This window comes from Ascaphus truei, chromosome 1, assembly GCF_040206685.1.
Source record: "Ascaphus truei isolate aAscTru1 chromosome 1, aAscTru1.hap1, whole genome shotgun sequence".
NCBI classification, from domain to species: Eukaryota; Metazoa; Chordata; class Amphibia; order Anura; family Ascaphidae; genus Ascaphus; species Ascaphus truei.
In genome coordinates this window covers 346,418,422-346,439,669 of record NC_134483.1, presented here as the reverse complement: position 1 = coordinate 346,439,669, position 21,248 = coordinate 346,418,422, and the positions used below count along the sequence as shown (strand labels likewise).

Genomic DNA, 21,248 nt, shown 5'->3' with positions numbered 1-21,248 from the left:
AAAGAAACTGTAAAACAAAAAAAAAAAAAACTACTGAAAGAAATGGTGGCAATGCTAATAAAGACCATTTATAATTACAGCTGCAACTACAAGGGGAGTTTAGAGGTCATTTCCACTAAACTGGGCAGGCAGTATATGTGCTGGCAGTACCGTCATCGGCCCTTATCCTGCAAGGTGTGATACACGCAGATGAAAGCCCCATTAAAGTCAACAGGGCTTTCATGGAATAACACGTCATCTGCGCTTATCACACCTTACAGAATAAGGGCCACAGTGTTAAGGCAGCAAAACATGGAGCACTGCGCGATTTGTAATATTTATTTTTTTATTACAAGATTGCAGAAGGGGGTCTCTGGAACTGAACTATTGCAGCTCGTGACCCCCTGCTTCCAGGGATACTTACCAATGTAAGGGGTTGCAGGTGTCTCTGCAGCCAGGGAACTTGTGTGCCTAACAATGGCAACGTTTATATGTCCCGCGGACCAATAGGAAGCCGTGACGTCATCCCTTGCGACTCCCTATTGGCCAGCGTGACCTGGACATTTAAACTCCACAGAGATACCGGCATCACCTACAGAGGTAACCATCCCTGGAAGCTTGGGGTCCCGAGAGATAACATTAATGCAGTTCAGCGCCTGAGACCCCCTGCTTCAATCTGGCAATACATTTATTTTTATTTTTTAATCACACAGTGCTACACGTTTTGTTGCTTTACCAGGTTTTGGTTGCGAAGCAGAGCAAGAAGAAAAAGGAATGATCTAGGGAAGCAGATCCATAATCCGGCACATTTGCAGGTCTATTCTGCAGCCAACATCAGCCTGGGGTTTCTACTATGGCCAGAAAGTAAAGCAAATTCCTTGTGTCTGTGGTTGTGTGTCTGAGCCTGTAATATGCCTAAATCCAGAAAAAAAAAAAGTACATCTTTGCAAGCGGAAGCAAAATGACATCCAAGGCAATTTCATTGTATATGGCTTATGATATGATTGTGAAAAAAACACAAAGTTAATCTCTGCGCTTCTCCCATTGGGATAGCAATAAATGGGGAAATAAATATACATAGTGCAAACTAAATCTGTAAGACAAAGGAGACTTTTGGTTACATCCTTTGATCAAATAATGCCAAGCCTGCTAACCAACGTCAAGGTAAGTCTCAATAGCTGAAATACTAGTTTAATGTGGGTTTTTTTTGTCATGCATGATGCAGTTATACACATATTTGCTATTTTAAGCAGTAGGGAGAGCAAACAGTGTATTGAACCACCATCCACTCAAAACAGTGAGCAAAGAATTGTGACCCAAAACAATGCTCATTGTAGGGACCAACTAGTGCAATTTGCTAAGAGAATATGCGTCCACACTAATAGATATGTCAGAAGCAAGACAAGTGTTGCATCTGTGCTGAAATAATCTGTTGTAACACAGCAGGTGCACTTATCCGACAGCCTTTCACAGATGTAACGAAACACTATATTCTTACTTATCAGGCATCTTAACCTATTCCAAAGCCTGTCCGCCAACCGGAGACACCCAGCCTGCCTCCTACTACAGCTGCATAATAATAGCTAAAATAACCCTTACCTGCATACGAGCCTCAAAACTCTGCCAGAAATTAAAAGAGATCAGGGCTAAACAGACATTTGTCTCCTCCACAGTAGATTACAGTTCAGTTGTTAAAGTTTAAAACTTTTTGGGGTATAACAACATTGCATATAAACTAAATGACTGCAGTTAATCAAATTGAAAACAAAAGAACCTCAAAATGTCAACGTAATATTTAGAAGGACCCCCGAGAGGTTCAAAAGCTTGTAACATCTTGTTGGGCCAATAAAAAGGTTGCATACCACCTACTCCCTCTCATTATTACATGGAAGGAAGGACCAACTCGGCTACCCACTCTTCTTTGCAAACATAATATTTGTAACTCTAAGAAGAGTGTTTATTAACCTGCGGGAGAGCGCCATAGTTCCATATGTACCCTCTATGAGGGAAGACATTTGACACATATCGAAGCTTTCCCTTCTTTACATCTTGCTTAATGGGATTCAGAGGCTCTTTGGTCGCAATCTAAAAAAAAAAAAGAGAAATAACGTGTAAGAATTAAGATGGCATATTACAGGTGTCTACAAACACAGGTCACAGGCTTTTCACTAATGGAGGAATGGAAGCACAAAAATCAGACAAATAACACCTAGTCATTTCTAATTAACACAATGAATATTTACCTCCATTTTAGCATTTGTCCACCGAGGAACTTCGACCACCATGTTAAAAATGTTCTGAATAAATTAGGAAAAAATACATAAAGTTGAGGGAGGTAGGGATCGGTTCAACAAAGTATGAAGAACACTGTCGCTCTGAAAATTAACCACATACGGCACAGACGTGTTTGATCTTTAAAGCAGGGGTTCTTAACTTCTAATTTAATAGATGCAAGGGAAAAAATAAATACACACAACCAAAATAAATACATTAAAAAAAAACACACACTTGTGTACAATTCAGCATTTCTCAACCTTCTGGTCAGGGAAACTCATTCAGGCCAGGTTTGAGGAACAAATAATGAATTACCAAGCACACATGCATCAGATATGTGATTGGTTTACCCAAAAACTTGGCTTGGCTGGAGTTCTCCAAGGCTTGGGATAGGAAACACTGGTATAATAGATAAACAGATGGGAGCTGCACCATTGGTCATGCTATAGTATAGGTTATCACAGGTGTTGCTATATGGAAAAGGCAAAATGCTAAATATTAGGCACACTCTGCATTTCTGTGGTGGTTTTAACTTTTTTTTTATAGATTAATTAAACTGCTAATGATTTAAAATGTCAAATGTTGTGACAGGGTCACGTTTGCCACTTATTTAATATGTGTTAAAAGAGGGAGTTTACTAAAATGCCCTGCGAGTCTGGCAAGGAAGGAATTAAGGTGAGATGCCCTGCGAGTTTGGCAAGGAAGGAATTAAGGTGAGATGCCCTGCGAGTCTGGCAAGGAAGGAATTAAGGTGAGATGCCCTGCGAGTCTAAAAAGTAAGTGTATGGTTAAAGAGAGTTGTGCAGTCAACCTGAGCTGGGGCTGCAGAACCCCCCTTTCAATTCATTCGGGTGAAATAATGCTCTGTGTGTAGGCTCGCTCCTGCGTAATGCCCTTACTCAATCAGGGTGGTTGTGATTTTAGTTTTTTTTTTTTGTGGCTGTTATTTTTGTCCTCATTAATGAATGTGCCAAGTGGCTGCTAAGAAAACCCAGCTGTTGTGCCTATGCCAAACCCCAGTCCCGACTGTACACAGGTGTAACCATGTAGCCTCTTGGCTACTAATCTGTCCTGCCTAACATAGAAGCCCTGGTACCAGCGCAGGCAGTGTTGGGGTTAATCCAGGGCTTCCCCTGCGTGACGGGTGGGGGTGGGCCTAAGGCCTGTGTACTGCCCTATCTGGGGCTCTGACCTAGGACCCTCCTCCTGGGTACAAAAAGGGGCTGCACAGCCTAAATGTAGTGTTCCTTCCTAGTGTTCTGTGGAGCCAGTGTGGAGCCAGGACGCTGGTCACCTTCCTACCCCTCCCTCAGGAGAGTGGGAGCATCTACCCCTTATTCCACCAGGGAATAAGGGAGCTGAGGATAGACCTTTGGGGCCTCAAGCCCTGGGGGTTCAGTCCAGGGACCATCCTAAGAAGTGTACCGGTTGTATGCTGTATTCTGTTGCCAGAATAAAGACCAGTTGATGTGTTATATACTCCTGCCTGAGACTGGAGTTAATCAAGGGGAGTAACAGAGAGCTTTCCTGCAGGGACTGCACCCAGTTCTGCTGGGAATGGAGGCGCTGCACCGAGTGAAGAGCCAAGAAAACCCTAAAGCCTGTCCTGTTCATCCCCACTACCACCGGCGGACACTCCGTATCCTGTAAGCCTAGCAGGTGAGCAGCACAACAACACCCGGTAGCAGTGAAATCTCCCAGAGGATGGGGGAAAACATGTTACATAAGTATGGAGGGTGTGGGAAGGGAAGAACTGTATTTCATTGGTCATGATTAAAATATCAACATCAGCAATACAATCAAAAAGGGCAAATACTTTTTTTTAGGACGTGGGTCGGATGAATTTTTTTTTTTTTTTTTAAATAAATATTACATACATATAGTGATGTCTCAGTCACCGCGCAGGGTCTTTCGTCCCAGATCAAAGGCAGGAAACTAGAGGGGGGGGGTAAGGGGGGGTGTAGATCAGCACTGGAAGCTGTCTGTGCTGCCTTTTAAAGTGAAGCTCATTAATTAGGGCTCAGATGAGAGGGAAGGGTAGACACCCAAGAAGGTGCTGGGTCCTATGTACCTCCCCTCAAAACACACACACACACACACGAAATGCATGATGCTGCTTAACGTGCTGACTGCCAGTTGCAAGAAGCCGAGAATAGAAAACAGTGGAAGAATATGACGTTAACGGAGTTTAGCAAACAGCACAGGGTCAGCCAGACCATTTGTTGCCCTAAAGTGGGCGTTACTAGAAAGGAGGGGATATGAACCAAATCTGACCACTTTAACCCTGTAATCCCTGCTGCACACTTTCCTCACATGGATGGATGCCAAGTCACAGGATCCTAGCCCTGAGGAAATACAGTGTGCATTGTATACGCCATGGTGTTGTGATTATGCTCTCTGCCGCTAAAACCTAGGTTTAAAAACCAATTATGTTTGTGAAAACCAAAAACAACAAAAAAAAGCTTGGACAAAGTGTGTGTGTGTGTGTGTGTGTGTGTGTGTGTGTGTGTGTGTGTGTGTGTGTGTGTGTGTGTGTGTGTGTGTGTGTGTGTGTGTGTGTGTGTAGAAAGGAGGCTGCTATTCATTGGATATTGCTGGGTGTATTGAATGTGTGAGGGGGGGGGGGGGGGGATAGCCGAGAGCAGCGTAGCACACGCTCACCACAGCACAGCACGACTGCTAATGATTCCCTTTATATGTGGAGAGCACTTCAGTGTGAAACGCTACAAAAGAGAAATGCTGAAGAGTACCTTATCCCCATTAGTCTTCGATTTCTTCGCTGGCACATCGTTGTCCTGAATGAAAAGAGAAGGTTATATCTAGCGTGTCTGGAAGGAAGCATGCAATCAGCCAATCACGCGGCACCGAGCCCTGCAATCTCACATTTCCTTATTGCAGCCTTTCCTCCGACAAAGTAGCGCGGACAGAATATATTCCTCGTGGTGTTATTGCCTATTGCCGCTGCATGCATTTCCACATGTAATAATCGGACCTTCATTTAGGAAGCAAATGTTAAATATGGTATTAGATGACGTTGCACTAGTTAGGGTTTTTTCTTTGATTGCAACTCGAACATTGAAGCCGATTAAATAGCAGTTAATAGCATTCTTCCTTGCACCCCTTTGCTGGGGAGACTAATGTAGAGGTCTTTACTTTGGTAATTCAAAGAAAAGGAGTGAATTGCAGAAAAGGTGCCATTCTGTCAGTGAGATCCCCTTCAGAGTTCACGGAGGAAGAGGTTCCCAAACTGTGACAGCCACGATTGCTGCCCTTTCGGTAGTCGCTCCTTTAGGCCCTTAGACCAGGGGGGCGCAAACTTTTTTCCCTGCGCCCCCCTGACGGCTGTCCCCTCGCTCCCGCGCCCCCCCAACCCCAACTTACCCGCGCTCCGGCGTAATGACGTCACATGACCTCGCAGCGTCATTTTGACGCCGCGTTGCCATGGCGCCGCAGGGAGGAAGCCGCCGGAGCCACGGTAAGTTAGGTTTACAGAGGCCCTGCAGCTCCCCCGGCACTTAATTTAAGTGCCTTCGGGAAGCGCGCGGGGCCTCTGTAAACCCCGCGCCCCCCGTCGGCAGTGTCGCGCCCCCCCTGGGGGTCGCGCCCCACAGTTTGCGCACCGCTGCCTTAGACCACATGCGGTGAAGCCCCTTCCCTGTGCTGGAGAGCATGTTAGTTATTTATGTTTTAATAGAGCCGTTACCTTCTCCAGCAATGGGAAGTGGCTTCACAACATACTGAACAGGAGGTGTAACTAGGATTTGTATAGTGTTATAAAAGCCTTTGTGAGGCACGTCTCTCCTATAGAGCAGGGGTGTGCGGCAGTTAGAGGCCCCGCTTTCCCCACCAAGGCACTTAAATTAAATGCCGGGGTACCATGCGAGGCCTCTGCAACTTAACTTGGCTTCCAGCAACGTGACGTCGCATGCCCCCGTGGCGTCAAATATAGTGTAATATTGTCAGAGTAACAAATGTTATAAAATGGTGAGATTGCCCTGACACTATTACACTATATTCTTTTTTCCTCTCCATTTTTTCCCCATGCGCCCAACAACTTGTGTTTAGTATTTGTATGTTAGAACCTAGGGAGGTTTCTGTAGTCAGACTGCAGGGTTAATAGGATGTGATCACATTTACCATTGTATTTTTTACAGATTTGTAGTTATTTTGTGTACCACTTTTGCCATTTGAATATAATAGTTTTTATTGCATTTATGTATATTCACATTGACATCCATTTATGTAGAAACGTGTGAATATATATATATCTCAAATAGAAATATTACTGTGTGCTCATTTGCATGTTTTAGACAGGTCTGCAAACCTGCCTTTCACCATTATCATCCAGCATACAGTGCTTCCACTGCAGCAAGGGATTCTGGGAAATGACATGCAAATGAGCACACCTTTTGCTCCAAAACCATATGACATGGTCCCATATAAGCTTATGCTTGCTGCATTGCACAGCTTTTCAGCACAGCCTGGGTTAAGATGCATTGCCAATAAACCTACAGACAGAGAGATATATATTTGAAAAAAAAATTAATCAAAAAATTAATAGACGATACTGTTCTGTGGCTAACGAAATGCTTTTATTTGTGCGAGCTTTCGAGATACACTGACTTCTTCCGGCGATGATACAATGAATAAAGCAAGAGGGGATTTACTTAAAAACAGTGTCTCTTGGAATGTATCTGACTGAAGTCTATCCCTCCCCCTTGTGCAGTATGCGATTTATGACTTGAGGTGTTAAATAGTCCCTGAATGTTAGTGATGTAAATATAAATGTATAAAGTGCCCAGAGTGTCAACAGCGCTTTACAAAAAGGTGTGTGTAGAGTGGGAGTGTATACCAATGGTGTGGAAATGTAAGAGGGTGTTGCATTACTATAAAAAGGTGTGTGTAGATACTATGTGGTCCCTATTGGTATATACAGATAACATTCCAAGATGCACTGTTTTTAAGTTAAACCTTGCCTGCTTTATTCATTGTAACACCACCGGAAGAGATCAGTGTATCTCGAAAACTCGCAAAATAAAAGCATTTCGTTAGCCACAGAACGGTATCGTCTATTAATTTTTGATTATTAAGCTTGGCTAACACAGTATAGATTGAATAAAATGGTCTTTTAGTTTAACTCTTTGGCCAAAGTGTTGTAAGCCCTTGAGCCCCTCCAAGGCAGACCACGTCTCAAGGGTCCTAACACTAAAATAGATTCTTAATAACCTTGTTCAGCTGGTCCTAGCTGATTTGGAGGGTGGCTCCTCCTTCCCTAGTTTGAAGCTCACCCCTTCCCACTTTTAAATGGTTAAAGCTCACTCCTTTGCACCTTCCACACCCATGGGAACTTGCATCCAGTTTGATTGTGACAAATCTAATACAGAGTTCTTTTCCTGGTATTATACAGGTTAATAAGAGCTTCAATCAGACTTAGAACTATGCAACTAATTTTGACAGATTTATTATAAATCATTCTTCCTGGTAATGTACAGGTTATTAAGAATCTATTTTAGTGTTAGGACCCTTGAGACGTGGTCTGCCTTGGAGGGGCTCACGGGCTTACAACACTTTGGCCAAAGAGTTAAACTAAAAGACCATTTTATTCAAAAGATATCGATCTATCTAATTATATCTAGATCTATCTAATTATATCTAGATATAGATCTATATCTATATCTATATATATATATACACACACACACACACACACACACACACACACACTGTACCGTGTATTAGTGTCTTTGGATGTAGCACTGAGCTCTGTCTGTGTTTCATGTTCTGTCTCTGGTTTTAAATATATATTGCCATACTCAGTAGCACTCCTCTTTGACACACACCACACATTGTGGTTATTTTGGGGGTTCAATATGAGCTTATAAGGGTCCTGTATGTAACACAGTATAGATACACATATACATGTATATATTCACTTTACTGATTATTTATCATTTGATAACACAACCCGTTAGGTCTGTTAGCGCCATCTTCTTTTATATATCTATAGTTATGAAGTCCAGCCTTGGTAGCTTATATTTAGGTTGCAATAACGTGAACACTGCTATGTAAATCTGCCTTGATCATTTTTGAGAATGACTTCCTAATTTAAGACGCATACTGCCAAGTTCATTAGGGGCCCATGCATAACTAAGGAACGTAGCTGCAACACCAACATTACGTCACTGATCAGGGCTGAAAGAAAATAATAAAAATAAAAATGTTCTTGTTTGTCTTGGAGTTGTACTGACAAACAAAAAGTTGCTTCACAATGAAGTATGTAATCAGAAGTTGCGGCCAGGGTGAGGAGACGCGCGTTCACTCGACGCATTTAAATACAGGTTACCTTATGCACGCGTCCAAAGTGCTGCTACGCACACACACACACGCTTGGAGACATCAGAATTTGTTTTTCCGATACTATGGCGCGTCACGTGACCAGGTAAGAGCCAATGAGAGCACACCAGTCACAACAACCAATCGGATGGAGCGGAGGATGTGACATCACACCCTACTCCATTCTGACACACCCCGCCCCCCCCCCGCTGGAGCACACAGTGAGCAGGACAGCCAATCGCTCCTGCTCGGGCAGACGCTGACATCATGTCTCATGAGCAATTGTCTCCTCACCCTTGCTGCAGCCTTACTCCCAGGAACCTAGAACCGTCAGGCCATATACACACATACACACCATGAAAAGTAGACTAACAGTCTAGAACGGTGCAACAGGATATTGTGAAGGGACATAGATAGATAAGAGGCATGACTATTTTTCTGCCCTCCTGTCACGTAAGTCCTAGTAGCTACAGGCAGTGACAGGCTATTCTGTGGGGTTTACCCCCTTCACGCAGCCTCCCTGAGTGGCTGGAGAGGTGGTGACACTGGGTCTGTGTTGCAGCCAATCAGGGTGCAGATCCTGTGCCCTCCCCTTTTGCATTAGGGAGGATGCCTTCCAAATTATAGGGTCAGTGCCTTCCCACTCGGGGCAGGGAGAGGAGCTCAGCTCCTCATGGAACTGATTGAACCAAGATCTGTGCATAGCACAAGGCCTCAACATTATCTGCTGGCCATCACCATCCAAGGGCCTGACACCCATTCTCCACTATATGCAAACGCTGTTATACCATCTGCAGTGGCTGCATCAGATAAAGACCCCTTTTATATACTTCTGGCTGAGTCGCAGTCTATTGGACAGAAGTATAGGAGAAAAGAACTGTCATGGTAGGGACTGCCTGCAGCTCTGCTGTAGCCTACAGTGACTGGAGGTGCTGTCACCAAATGAAAAGAACCTGAGGATCACATAAAGCCTGTCCCGTTCCCCACAACATCGCGGAAGCTCATCTCTCCTGGACCCTCACAGGTAACCAGCACCACACGGACCTGTAGCCTAGGCAAAATCTCCCAGAGGGGAGGGGGAAACAGTGGTACATACATACATACATACAATATCAATATGCACAGTCCTGATGAGTCAAATACAGATGTCACTTATGGGGAATAGATAACTTCTTCAATCCAATGATCTGGTATATTTATATATACACGTGATACTCATAATAGATGGAACACAAACCTACTATAGGTGGATTGATTCTCTTGATCACACTTTTTTGATCCCATGTCACCCATCCATTAAATTGTTTTTATTCCATCTTTTGTGCGGAGCTCCATTTTTTCATAGCTAGCTGTGCACCATCAGCCCTCAATGGGATATCCACATAACTATATATACCCCCAAGGTGACGTCACTGGCCACATTCAAACAGAGGGGGTGATTTATTTCATGCCAAGTCACTCCATACCTTGTAATGGGAGAGGAGGGGTACCCTGCGCAAGCCCACATGGTTAACCCCTTAAGGTCATTAACCCCTAACCCGATAGACCCTTAGGTGAAAGGGCGTGCTGCATTTGCAACAGTAGAACCACCAGCCACTGGAGTAGAGTTTGAAAAGAAGAAGTCGAAAGCAACCTTTTACACAGACAAAAGAGTCGGACTAAAAAAAAAAAAAATCTGTGACCACCATCTCATGTTCCAACCAGATAAACCTTCTGCTTGGAATTGGGGGAAGTGAAGGTTTATATAAAACTCATACTTGCGGTATGTTGTGAAAAGCAGCCGCTATCCAGCTGTGTCTTATTCTTCATTATTAGCTTTCTTTATGGGATATGCAGGGAAAGGTACAAGAGCTTTAGCGGTGGATGGAGTGATACAGGAAGGCGTGTACAGGCATACCCCGCTTTAAGGACACTCACTTTAAGTACACTCACGAGTAAGTACATATCGCCCAATAGGCATACGGCAGCTCACGCATGCGCCTGTCAGCACGTCCTGAACAGCAATACCGACTCCCTACCTGTACCAAAGCTGTGCGCAAGCGGGGAGACTATAGAGCCTGGTACAAATGCGTTATTTACATCACTTATGCCCGTATATGACGATTGCAGTACAGTACATGCATCGATAAGTGGGAAAAGGGAGTGCTTCACTTTAAGCACATTTTCGCTTTACATACATGCTCCGGTCCCATTGTATACGTTAATGCGGGGTATGCCTGTATTGTTCTTCAATTAAAAGAGCGGTTTGAAAAGTTCAGAGACTCCGGTTTGGACAAACTGAGTTTCAGCAGATGATGGGGCATTTTAGGAGGCTTGAAAGAAAATACATTTTTAAAAAAAGGGGGATATATATATAAATGAATAGTGCCTCTTTCCTGCTCATGGTGCAAGGAAGTTTGAAAGAAAGTGGAGTTTATTTTAAAACATTTTTTGTCCATTTTATTCTTTTACTTGTGAGATCTCACTTTAGACCTTTAAAACGCGTCTTTTATTTTTAAAATGTGCTTCACCGTTCAGCAGTCTGAAGGTTACCATGCAAACACTAGCAATGGAAAAAGAAAAGAAATACATGACACATGGATTTAAAAACAAAAAGGGAACGTGCTCAAGGGGCAATATACTAACATTATATCAGTTAAACACCTATAGGCTTCTGAGGGGGATTGCTGCTATAAAAAATGCATTTCATTAGTAGCACCGTAAATCTTTACCATAGAATAGATAAATAATTGAATATATACCTCTTCAGCTCTTGGATATAGAGGGACATCGTGAAACGGTGAAATGAATTTACCTTCTGCAGTCTCTGCAAAGCACACAAACAAAATAAAAATGGTGTTGGCAACAAGGGTAGATTTAAAAGGTTATGCTACCGGTATATTTCACATAGAAAAGTGCAGAATCCTTTCAGCTTTTAAAATATTCATCACAGTTTGTAATATTGTGTATACGCCGATACAGTTTACTAAAAATACATTTGCTGAAAAGTGTATTGATTGTAAGCTCTTCTGGCAAGAAGCTCCTTTCTTTCAATGTCTATTTTATATGTTTTAGGCATGTACAGTATCACTATTTTATTGTTCTCTAGAAAATAAAAGTCTAGGATAAGATGTTGTAGTTTGCATGAAAAACAGATATCACACCTCAGCATTTGCTTCTCCTCACCTCTGAAGAAATAATTAGATCAGTTTGCAACCTTTTTTTTGAGCAAGGATACACCTGGAGGATTTTAGAAATCTCGGGGCACCCCTGCTCATTAGACTTCACCCACCCTTTCTCGCTCACACGTACTGTACCACACCCCTGAAACATGTCAGCAGCGCTGCGGGTGCTTCCAACGCTGTCTGGAGATGTGGAGGCTGCAATCGGCCTCTCTGTTCTGTGCGCAGAAGAGGTGAATCACAGCCTCTCGATCTCCATGGGAGAAACAGACCCGACTGAATTAGTTGCAGAAATTATACACAGCTTTCAAACCAGAAGGAAAATGTATCTTTATGATATGTAACACACAGGCATTCCTGTTGCTGGTACTTTCCAACCACCTACTGTATTTTGTTAAACCATACACAGCTACGTTTCTAGTATGACTTCTAGTATAGATTGAAGGCATTTTTCCATGATCTTATTTCCTACATGAAGTGACGAGAATACATTTAACTCTTCAGTGCTTGTAAAACAAAAAGTGTACACACACACACACACACACACACACACACACACACACACACACACAACTTTCATAAGACATGTAAAATGTATGTATTTAGGTACTTAAAAATTAATTTAAAAGAAAAAGGGGGAAGAATCACTTGGAACACCCGACTTGCTATTTTATTGGTAGCTGGCTTTACACAAAGGTCATGGAATTATTCTAAGACACAGCTTACACCTTCACTTCTGGATATGGTGTCAGGCACAACAAATATGTTATGTGCAACGGAAATACAATACTTTCCACAACAACGCAACAAGTGGTTTCTAGTTTAAAACATCAGAATACAAGAAATTTGCTGCAATATCTTCCACTGTGAAAAGAAAACCGATTAGAAAGTTCAAGGTGGGTGATGAGGAATGAATTTTTTTTATTGCTGCTCAGGCCTGCAACACGAGGCCACAAGATACACAATGACAAATTATTGTTTACGATTAATAAACCTTCTGGAAAAAAAAAGTTTTTCCGCGTGAAGATTTATAATAGGTGCATGCTCTTGTATTTTAGATTTAAACATCTTTTCTTGTACCTTTCAAACTTACTGCATGAAAAGTGTTTAATGAAATCTATATTCATATTAAGTTATTTATTAATTTATTTTAGTATGTATGCATGGCCCACAGCTGTACTTGGCGCTTTAGGCTGCGGTCCCGCTGCCGCTGAGCTCGCTCATGCTTGGAGAGCGGTGATGTCACCAGCTCCCCAAGCATGAGCGATCGCTGTCCCGCAACATTTTTAGAGCAGGAGCGGGGGGGCGTGGCTATTACGGGGGCGTGGCTATTACGGGAGGAGTTGTGTCATTGGCTGTATGGGGTTGTCTGTATTTCTGTGTATATGGCCGAGTCCATAGAAGGACAGGCCGTGCTGAGGCGTGCGGACGCTCAGCGCTGAGACCCTGCATCCTCATTGAGGATGCCTTGAGAGGGGGCTCACGCGAGCGTCCGCAGGCGTGCGGAGGCTTTGGATTTTTCAGCCAAGCTGTTTTTCAGTGCGCTGTCGGCTGAAAACATCCATCAGCCTTAAGCAGCGTCAACATCACGGCGCCGTGACGTCTGCGCCGTGACGTTGACGTCAGGGCGTCGCGGGCGATTGGCCCAGCGACGTCACTTCCCCGCCTCCAACCACTTCCCCCCGGCTCCCTTCGCGCACGCTGGCTCGCCTGCAAGTCCGTGGAATCGCGCTGACTAAAGCAGGCGAGCCTCAGCGTTAGCGCGCCTCCGCTCTCCTCACCCCTCTATGGCCCGGGCCTCTCTCTCTAGATATCTCTCTCTCTCCCCCTCATCTCTCTCCCCTGCTCTCTCTCCCCCCCCCCCATTGCTCTCTCTCTCTCCCGGCCCCCTCCTGCGCGCTCTCTCCCGGCCCCCTCCTGCGCGCTCTCTCCCGGCCCCCCTCTCTCCCTGCCATCCCCCCTGCGCTCTCTCCCCCGTCCCCCCTGCGCGCTCTCTCCCCCGTCGCCCCTGCGCACTCTCTCCCCCGTCCCCCCTGCGCTCTCTCCCCCTCTCCTCCTCCTCCACTTATCCCTCTCCCTCTCCTCCCCTCATCTCTCTCCCCCCCCATTGCGCTCTCTCTCCCCCCCATTGTTCTCTCTCTCCCCCCCCTGCGCTCTCTTCCCCGTCCCCCCTGCGCTCTCTCCCCCGTCCCCCCTGCGCGCTCTCTCCCCCGTCCCCCCTGCGCTCTCTCTCCCCCTCCCCTCCACTAATCTCTCTCCCCCCCATTGCGCTCTCTCTCTCTCCCACCCCCATTGCTCTCTCTCTCTCTTCCCCCCCTGCGCTCTCTTCCCCGTCCCCCCCCACCTGCGCTCTCTCCCCGCCCCCCCTGCGCTCTCTCTCCCCGTCCCCCCCTGCGCTCTCTCTCCCTGCCATCCCCCCTCTCTCCCACCCCCCCTGCGCTCTCTCTCTCTCCCGGCCCCCTCCTGCGCGCTCTCTCCCGGCCCCTCTCTCCCCCCTTTCCCTCTCTCTCCCCCCGCTCCCCCCACACCGCATCACTCCATTGCCCCCCCACCCCACATCAGCACTCCGTTTGCCCCCCCTCTGCCCGTTTGCCCCCCCCTCTGCCCGTTTGCCCCCCCCCTCTGCCCGTTTGCCCCCCCCCTCTGCCCGTTTGCCCCCCCCCCCTCTGCCCGTTTGCCCCCCCCCCCTCTGCCCGTTTGCCCCCCCCTCTGCCCGTTTGCCCCCCCCTGCCCGTTTGCCCCCCCCCTTGATCCACATTGAAGATAAGCGTGCCAAGCGTATAGCGAGCTCAGCGCCAGCGAGGACTCGGCCTTACAAGAGACAGTACAGGCAATCCTTGGTTATCCTCCGGAATCCATTCCGCAAACCGCCATCAGATTGCGGATCAAATGTTAATCCACAGCGGTGAGCGTCGGACAATCCGTTCTGATGCCGGATAATGCGTCCCTCGGAATGCAGTATCTGGCAGCGGATAGCGGAAAGACGAATAACAAGGACCACCTGTACAGGGAATTATAATACAATAAGATCAGACCAGAGGATAGGAAATCCCTGCCCCAGAGAGTTTACAATCTAAGATTTAGCCTTCATTCTCCCCCTTTCCTCCCTGACTGTACTACAAATTATTTTGGGGGGTCCTTTTGAAATCCTAGCAAAGATGTGGAGATCCTTCTGCTGCAGAACCCCAAGGCATAGAACACAGGGTGATCATTACAAAATCTCACAGTCATTAACATGTGAAAATAAAGGCAAGGCTGGAAATTCGGATATATAATCAACTTCAAACAAGAACAGAATATATAAAATATATTTTTACTAATAAATATTTCCCGGTGGGGGGAGGAGGAGAGAAGACATTTGTTCCAGAGGGATTTTATTAAACACGTGGAGTGCAGCTTAATTCATACTCAGGTCTGGGAGGATTCAAATGACAGATGGATTTACCCACAGGAACCTCAGTAATATTACCCATTCACAGCATAGAACAATAAACCTGTCACTCAAACACATGGGAACGGCTACATTGTTAAACAAAGAGTTGTACACAATGCGACAATCACACTTCTCTCCCATTTTGACTTTTCCCTGTCAAATGACCTCACTCAATGTCACACAGAGGACTGCCCATTGTGAGAATGACAAAGCCAAAGTCGCAGGCACCAACGGATTTGTACAGTAGTACAGCCATTGCATTTTATTTATATAGCGGCAACAATGTGAGCAATGCTTTACAGTATTACAATAGGAGGTAAATACACTACAATGGGAATACTTGCAACAGGTAAATAACATCATAAGGCAAAGGTAGACCCTGCCACAAGGAACTGACAATTATAGTTGAACAACTTTCTAATCAAAATATGGTTTTAACATAACTGTATAATAAACCTCAGAATAAGGTTCAGCAGTTAAACAGTATTAGGGAGCAGCGAGTAATGCACTGTTACCCACTTGGTAACCAGATCTCCCATTGGCATGCATTTTCCCCACTTGGTAACCAGATCTCCCATTGGCATGCATTTTCCCCACTTGGTTACCAGATCTCCCATTGGCATGTATTTTCCCCACTTGGTAACCGGATCTCCCATTGGCATGCATTTTTCACCACTTGGTAACCGGATCTCCCATTGGCATGTATTTTCCCCACTTGGTAACCGTATCTCCCATTGGCATGCATTTCACTCCAAGAGGTGCTCGTGAAAAAAACTTTAATATAAGCCCATTTCTGGGTTACTGATCACTGGTGAATTTGATCAGCCTGAAAACATTACTGGGAGTATCGAGGCAGTCGGGGTTATTGTAGGATAAAGAAGCACGTGGAATAAGCGCCAAAAAGTAATACGGTGTGAGAATGTAGAGGAATGTCTGCGTGCCCTCTACAGCTCGAAGAGGCCAGTCACGGTCATGCGGTCAGTCACGGAAATGCGGATAGTGTATGTTACATAAGTAGCATTATCTCCACTCCACATACTGTAGAGGTGACATCCGCCGCACGTTCCATGCCGAATGCCAAGCGGAGGCGTTCTACAGCAGAACGTCCCGCATTGTGACGGGCACAATGCAGAGTTTCCACCAGTGGAACGCCCCTCCCTGGCAGCACCTGATCTACTTACTTAAGTAGAGCCGGTAATCGGCGGTGTTGGGCTGTCCCCTTTCCTCGGTGCCGTAGCGCTGCATGCTCATCCAGCGGCGAGACGTTGCAGGCCTTCCGGGGCAGCACGTAAAGGCAGCTCGGCAGAGCCGGAGGGAGCCGTGGCGCCACAGCACGCTCATGTTTTAACCCCCTCCTCTGACAGATAGGCAGGCTTGTGCTCACTGCTGATCCTACACTGCCATCTATACGCCTGACAAGGGCAGGGCATAGTTCCCTCCAGAACATGGCTGCTGGGGGGAGGGGAGAACCTTTGGCCACAGAAAATGGCTGACCAGGCAGGGACAATGCGAAGTCACATCTCTGAGCAGTGAAATGGCAGATATTCTCATTCACCGGCAGCATCAACTTATTATAACCTGGGTGCGTGGAGCTCAGTGACTTTTTTTTATTTTCATTGATAACAATTCCAGGTTTAAAAAATAATAATATATATCCAAGAATATAACTTGTGGATTCTTATTGCTTACAAGGGTTACATGTAATAATGGATTAAAGGCAGAAGGTGACACATGTGGCCATTTGCATGTCATTTCCCAGAATCCCTTGCTGCAGTGGAAGCTCTGTATGCTTGGTGATAATAGTTGAAAGGCAAGGTTGCAGACCTTTCTAAGGCTAAGCCCCCGCTAGCGCTGAGCGGGAGGTGCTTGTGGCGGGGAATTACATATATAGATATATGTAAGTACCCGCTCACGCGGTGCGCGAAGCGCTCGTGTGCGTGCTTATACGCTCACCCGCGATCGGTGCTTAGGTAAAAAAAAACTACTTACCTGCGCAATCAACTACCCGCAATGCCTCTCCCCCCTCCCCCGCACGCGCATACAAGCAGGACACCCGGCGCTAATGCTTGGAGCGCGCTCCAAGCATGAGCGCGCTCAGCGCCAGCGGGGACTTCACCTTAGGCTTAGTCCATAGTGATTTTAGCCACGCTGAGGCTAAGGCAAAGCGGGTGCTTTCCCTGGCCTAAGTTCGCACAGTGAGGTTATATAGAGTAACCAACTCAAAAGGACGTCCCAAAACCCTCTTCATACATCTATAACGAATTCCATGAGGGTCAAAGGAAAAGGGGGAGGGAATCCCACAGAAAAGACAAAGCAAATATAGTGAAGGTTTTTATTTATGTTTTACCAGGAAGTAATACACTGCACAAACTCACAGCACACTGCACCACTAACAGCACACTGCACCACTCACAGCACACTGCACACACTCACTGCACACTCACAGCACACTGCATACATTCACAGCACACTGCACACACTCACAGCACACTGCACACACAGCACACTGCACACACTCACAGCACACTGCACACACTCACAGCACACTGCATACACAGCACACTGCATACACTCAGCACACTGCATACACTCACAGCACACTGCACACACTCACAGCACATTGCACACACTCACAGCACATTGCACACACACACTCACAGCACACTGCGCACACACAGCACACTGCATACACTCACAGCACACTGCATACATTCACAGCACACTGCACACACTCAGCAAACTGCACACACTCACAGCACACTGCACACTCACAGCACACTGCATACATTCACAGCACACTGCACACACTCACAGCACACTGCACACACACACATTGACACACACAGCACACTGCATACACTCATAGCACACACACACAGCACACTGCATACACTCACAGCACACTGCATACACTCACAGCACACTGCACACACTCACAGCACACTGCACACACTCACAGCACACTGCATACACTCGCAGCACACTGCACACACTCACAGCACACTGCACACACACACTGACACACACACACAGTCTCACACAGTCAAATACACACACACACAGACACACTGTCTCTTTAAGGGAGCTTGCTCTCGCAAGACGGAAGCAGAGACAGGGAGAAGAGCTGCCAGATGCCAGCTGTGTGCTGTTGCAGCTGCCCCACTGGGTCTGGGAATGCTGGGAGAGTTCTCAGCTTTCCCCCTCCGGCAAACTTTCGGCGGCCATTTTTTTCCGCGACCCCGTTTATAACGCGGTGGTCGCGGGTGGCCCCCGAGGACCGCGCTATAACGGGGTTAAGCTGTACATTGAGAGTTACCTCTCGATTTCAAGTATGTCCTGGGCACAGAGTTATAATAACAAATACTGTACATGGTTACAAATACATAATTGCAATGAGTGAAAAGGGTTATAAAGTACATTATATACAGCAAGGCCCCCGCTTTTCGGCGATACGGCGGTACCGAGAATGGGGCCGCCGTGTCTGCACATGCGCAGCACGGGCCGTTCCGATGTCGCGCATGCGCAGAATGGGCCGGTCCAGGGTTGTGCATGCGTAGAGTGGGGGATTTTGCCGATGTTGTTTATTCCATGATACAGTGTATTCTTTTGTTGAAAAACCCGTGGAGCCCAGGATCATCTCTTCTTGCTGTGTATCTTGATTGCTGCAGATAGGCCTTCCCTGAACCAGGAGCTCCGGTGCGGTGCGCAAGTATCGCATAATTTTTTGCATTTATTTGCACTGTCGGTGTGCAACACACCTATATACTTTTGCCCTCCTGTACAAGACATTCCATAGAGATAATAGAGATAATATATATTATAGGCGTATGTACAGATCAGATTAAAATGTGAGACAGCTTTAGTTTTGAAAGAACTTAGACTGGTGGTGGATGTGAGTCTCTGGTTGTTCCAGTTTTGGGGTGCACGGTAAGAGAAAGAGGAGAGGCCGGATACTTTGTTGAACCTTGGGACCATGAACAGTCTTTTGGAGTCAGATCTCAGATGATAAGTGCTGCATGTGGTAGGGGTGAGGAGCTTGTTCAGATAGACGGGTAGCTTGCCCAGAAAATATTTGAAGGCATGACAGGAAAGATTAACTTTGCGCCCAGACTCAAGTGATGACCAATCTAGTTCTTTGAGCATTTCGCAGTGATGTGTATTGTAGTTGCATTGGAGGACAAAGCGGCATATTGAGTTGTAGAGTTTGCCAAAGTGAGTTTGAGGTGCCGTGCCATATACTATGTCCCCAGAGTCTATAATTGGCATGAGCATCTGCTGTGTGATGCGCTTTCTGACCAGCAGACTTAGGCCGCGCTTGTAGTGCTGGTGACAGCTACGCAGCGTCGTGACATAATCCGCCGCTGTTGAAGCAGCGGTTTTTGCCTATAGTGTAGGAGGCAAGAGACGGCGACCGGGGGTTGTGGCCGTGAGCGGTTCGCCCTCATTGGCTGAACCGCTCACGTGCCCGCTGATGTCACGCAGTGGTCGCCGAAAAATCAATTTTCATTGACTTCTATCAATTGCGACCAAGCCGTCGCAGTCGCGCCTACTATAGGCGCATGCGATGGCCTAAGTAAAGTAGTTTTGACGCACTGTCTCTGTAGCCAGGACTATAAGGCTGCGCTTATAGTGCTGGCGACGGTGACGTCACGCTGCAGTCGTGGAAAAATCAAATTGACTTGACTTCCAAGCCGCCGCTCCGTCATGTCGCTTCTACTATAAGCGTATGCGACAGCGGCAATGCATTTGTTTTGCCGCAACGTCCCGTCGCTGTCGATGGCACTATAAGTGAGGCCTAAGGGAGGATTTGTTCCAATATAGTACACCTAGTTTGACATAGGTTTTGGATGTCAGGGTATCAATGTGCAACCCAAATGTTAAATGGGAGTCAAACCATATGCCCAAATATTTGAAATTAGTAATGGGCTAGGATAGTAGTACAGTTGGTTGTGATCTGAAGCTCGTTCATTGGAAGATTTAGAAATGTAGCCTTGGTCCCAAATACCATTGTTACAGTCTTGTCAGTGTTTAGAAACAGTTTGTTTTGGGAAATTTAATTTTCAAGTCTCAAAAAGTCAGATTGAAGTGTCCAAGTCAGAGAGGTTAGGGCTGTGTGCGTTTTAAGATTGTGTCATCCGCATACATGTGTATTGAGGCTCCCTTTCAAGCTGTAGGAAGATCATTAATAACAACTGCCCCAAAACAAAGCCGTGCAGGACACCGCAAGTGATATCCAAGGGTTTGGAGTTAGTGCCGAGATAGACACATGTTGGAATCTGATAGGTGGGAATGAAACCATTTTAAAGGTTGCTTCCCTATTACAGAGCACTGGAGTTTGTTTAGCAAGATAACACGATCAACAGTATCAAAAGCCTTTGCAAAATCTAGGAATACTGCACCAGTGAGTTCCATTCCACACTGGATCTCATTGCAAACTTTTAAGAGGGTAGTTACCAAGAGTGTTTGGGGTGAAAGCCAGATTGAAATTGCCTTGGGAAATTTGTCTTGGTATAGTAATCGCATAATTGGGAGTGAACACATTTTTCCATGACTTTGGATAGTATTGGGAGATGAGAGATTGGCCTGTAGTTTGAGACAGTGTTTTTGTCCCCACTTTTGAAGATTGGGACAACTCTAGCAGTTTTCCAGGTCTTAGGAATATGACCTGAAGACAAAATAGAGTTGATTAGGGAAGCAATTGGTTTGGCAATGGCTGGGGCACCAAGTCTTAGGAACTTAGATTCCAGTAGGTCAGGTCCACATTGGCTGCTTAGTTTTAATTTGAGGAGCGCTTGTGTAATCTCTTCAGATACTGGGACAAATTGAAAACTGTGTGCAGTGTTTGGAGAGTTTGGGGCTATATGGGTACTGCTAGAATAAAGATCATGTATGCAGTTCGGGTTGCGTTTCGCTAATAAATTAGTAACACACCCCACAAAGTAGTCATTGAATGCATTTGCAATGTCAGTGGAGTTTGTCAGAGTAATATTCTCCTTAGTGATATTACTTGGTTGTTTATGGCTGGAAGGCTGGAATATATTGTTGATAACCTTCCCGAAGTTAGCTGG

The 21,248-nt window shown here is 45.9% G+C and overlaps 1 protein-coding gene across 4 annotated transcripts in view; it reads right to left on the bottom strand.

The window, feature by feature from the left end:
• PPA2 (inorganic pyrophosphatase 2) overlaps positions 1-16,584 on the bottom strand; it is a 41,627-nt gene extending 25,043 nt beyond the window's left edge. Inside the window, exons 1-5 of one of the 4 annotated variants that reach the window (XM_075608797.1) lie at positions 16,362-16,582; positions 11,328-11,392; positions 5,004-5,048; positions 2,223-2,276; positions 1,945-2,064 (exon numbers count right to left, since the gene is read on the bottom strand). In XM_075608797.1, the coding sequence (XP_075464912.1) occupies positions 1,945-2,064; positions 2,223-2,276; positions 5,004-5,048; positions 11,328-11,392; positions 16,362-16,521 (444 nt within the window). In that variant the 5' untranslated portion in view covers positions 16,522-16,582. Of the gene's footprint in view, positions 1-1,944; positions 2,065-2,222; positions 2,277-5,003; positions 5,049-11,327; positions 11,393-16,361 lie in introns of all 4 variants that reach the window. The other 3 variants (XM_075608815.1, XM_075608806.1, XM_075608824.1) reach the window with 3 other exon arrangements.
• Positions 16,585-21,248: the final 4,664 nt, after the last annotated feature.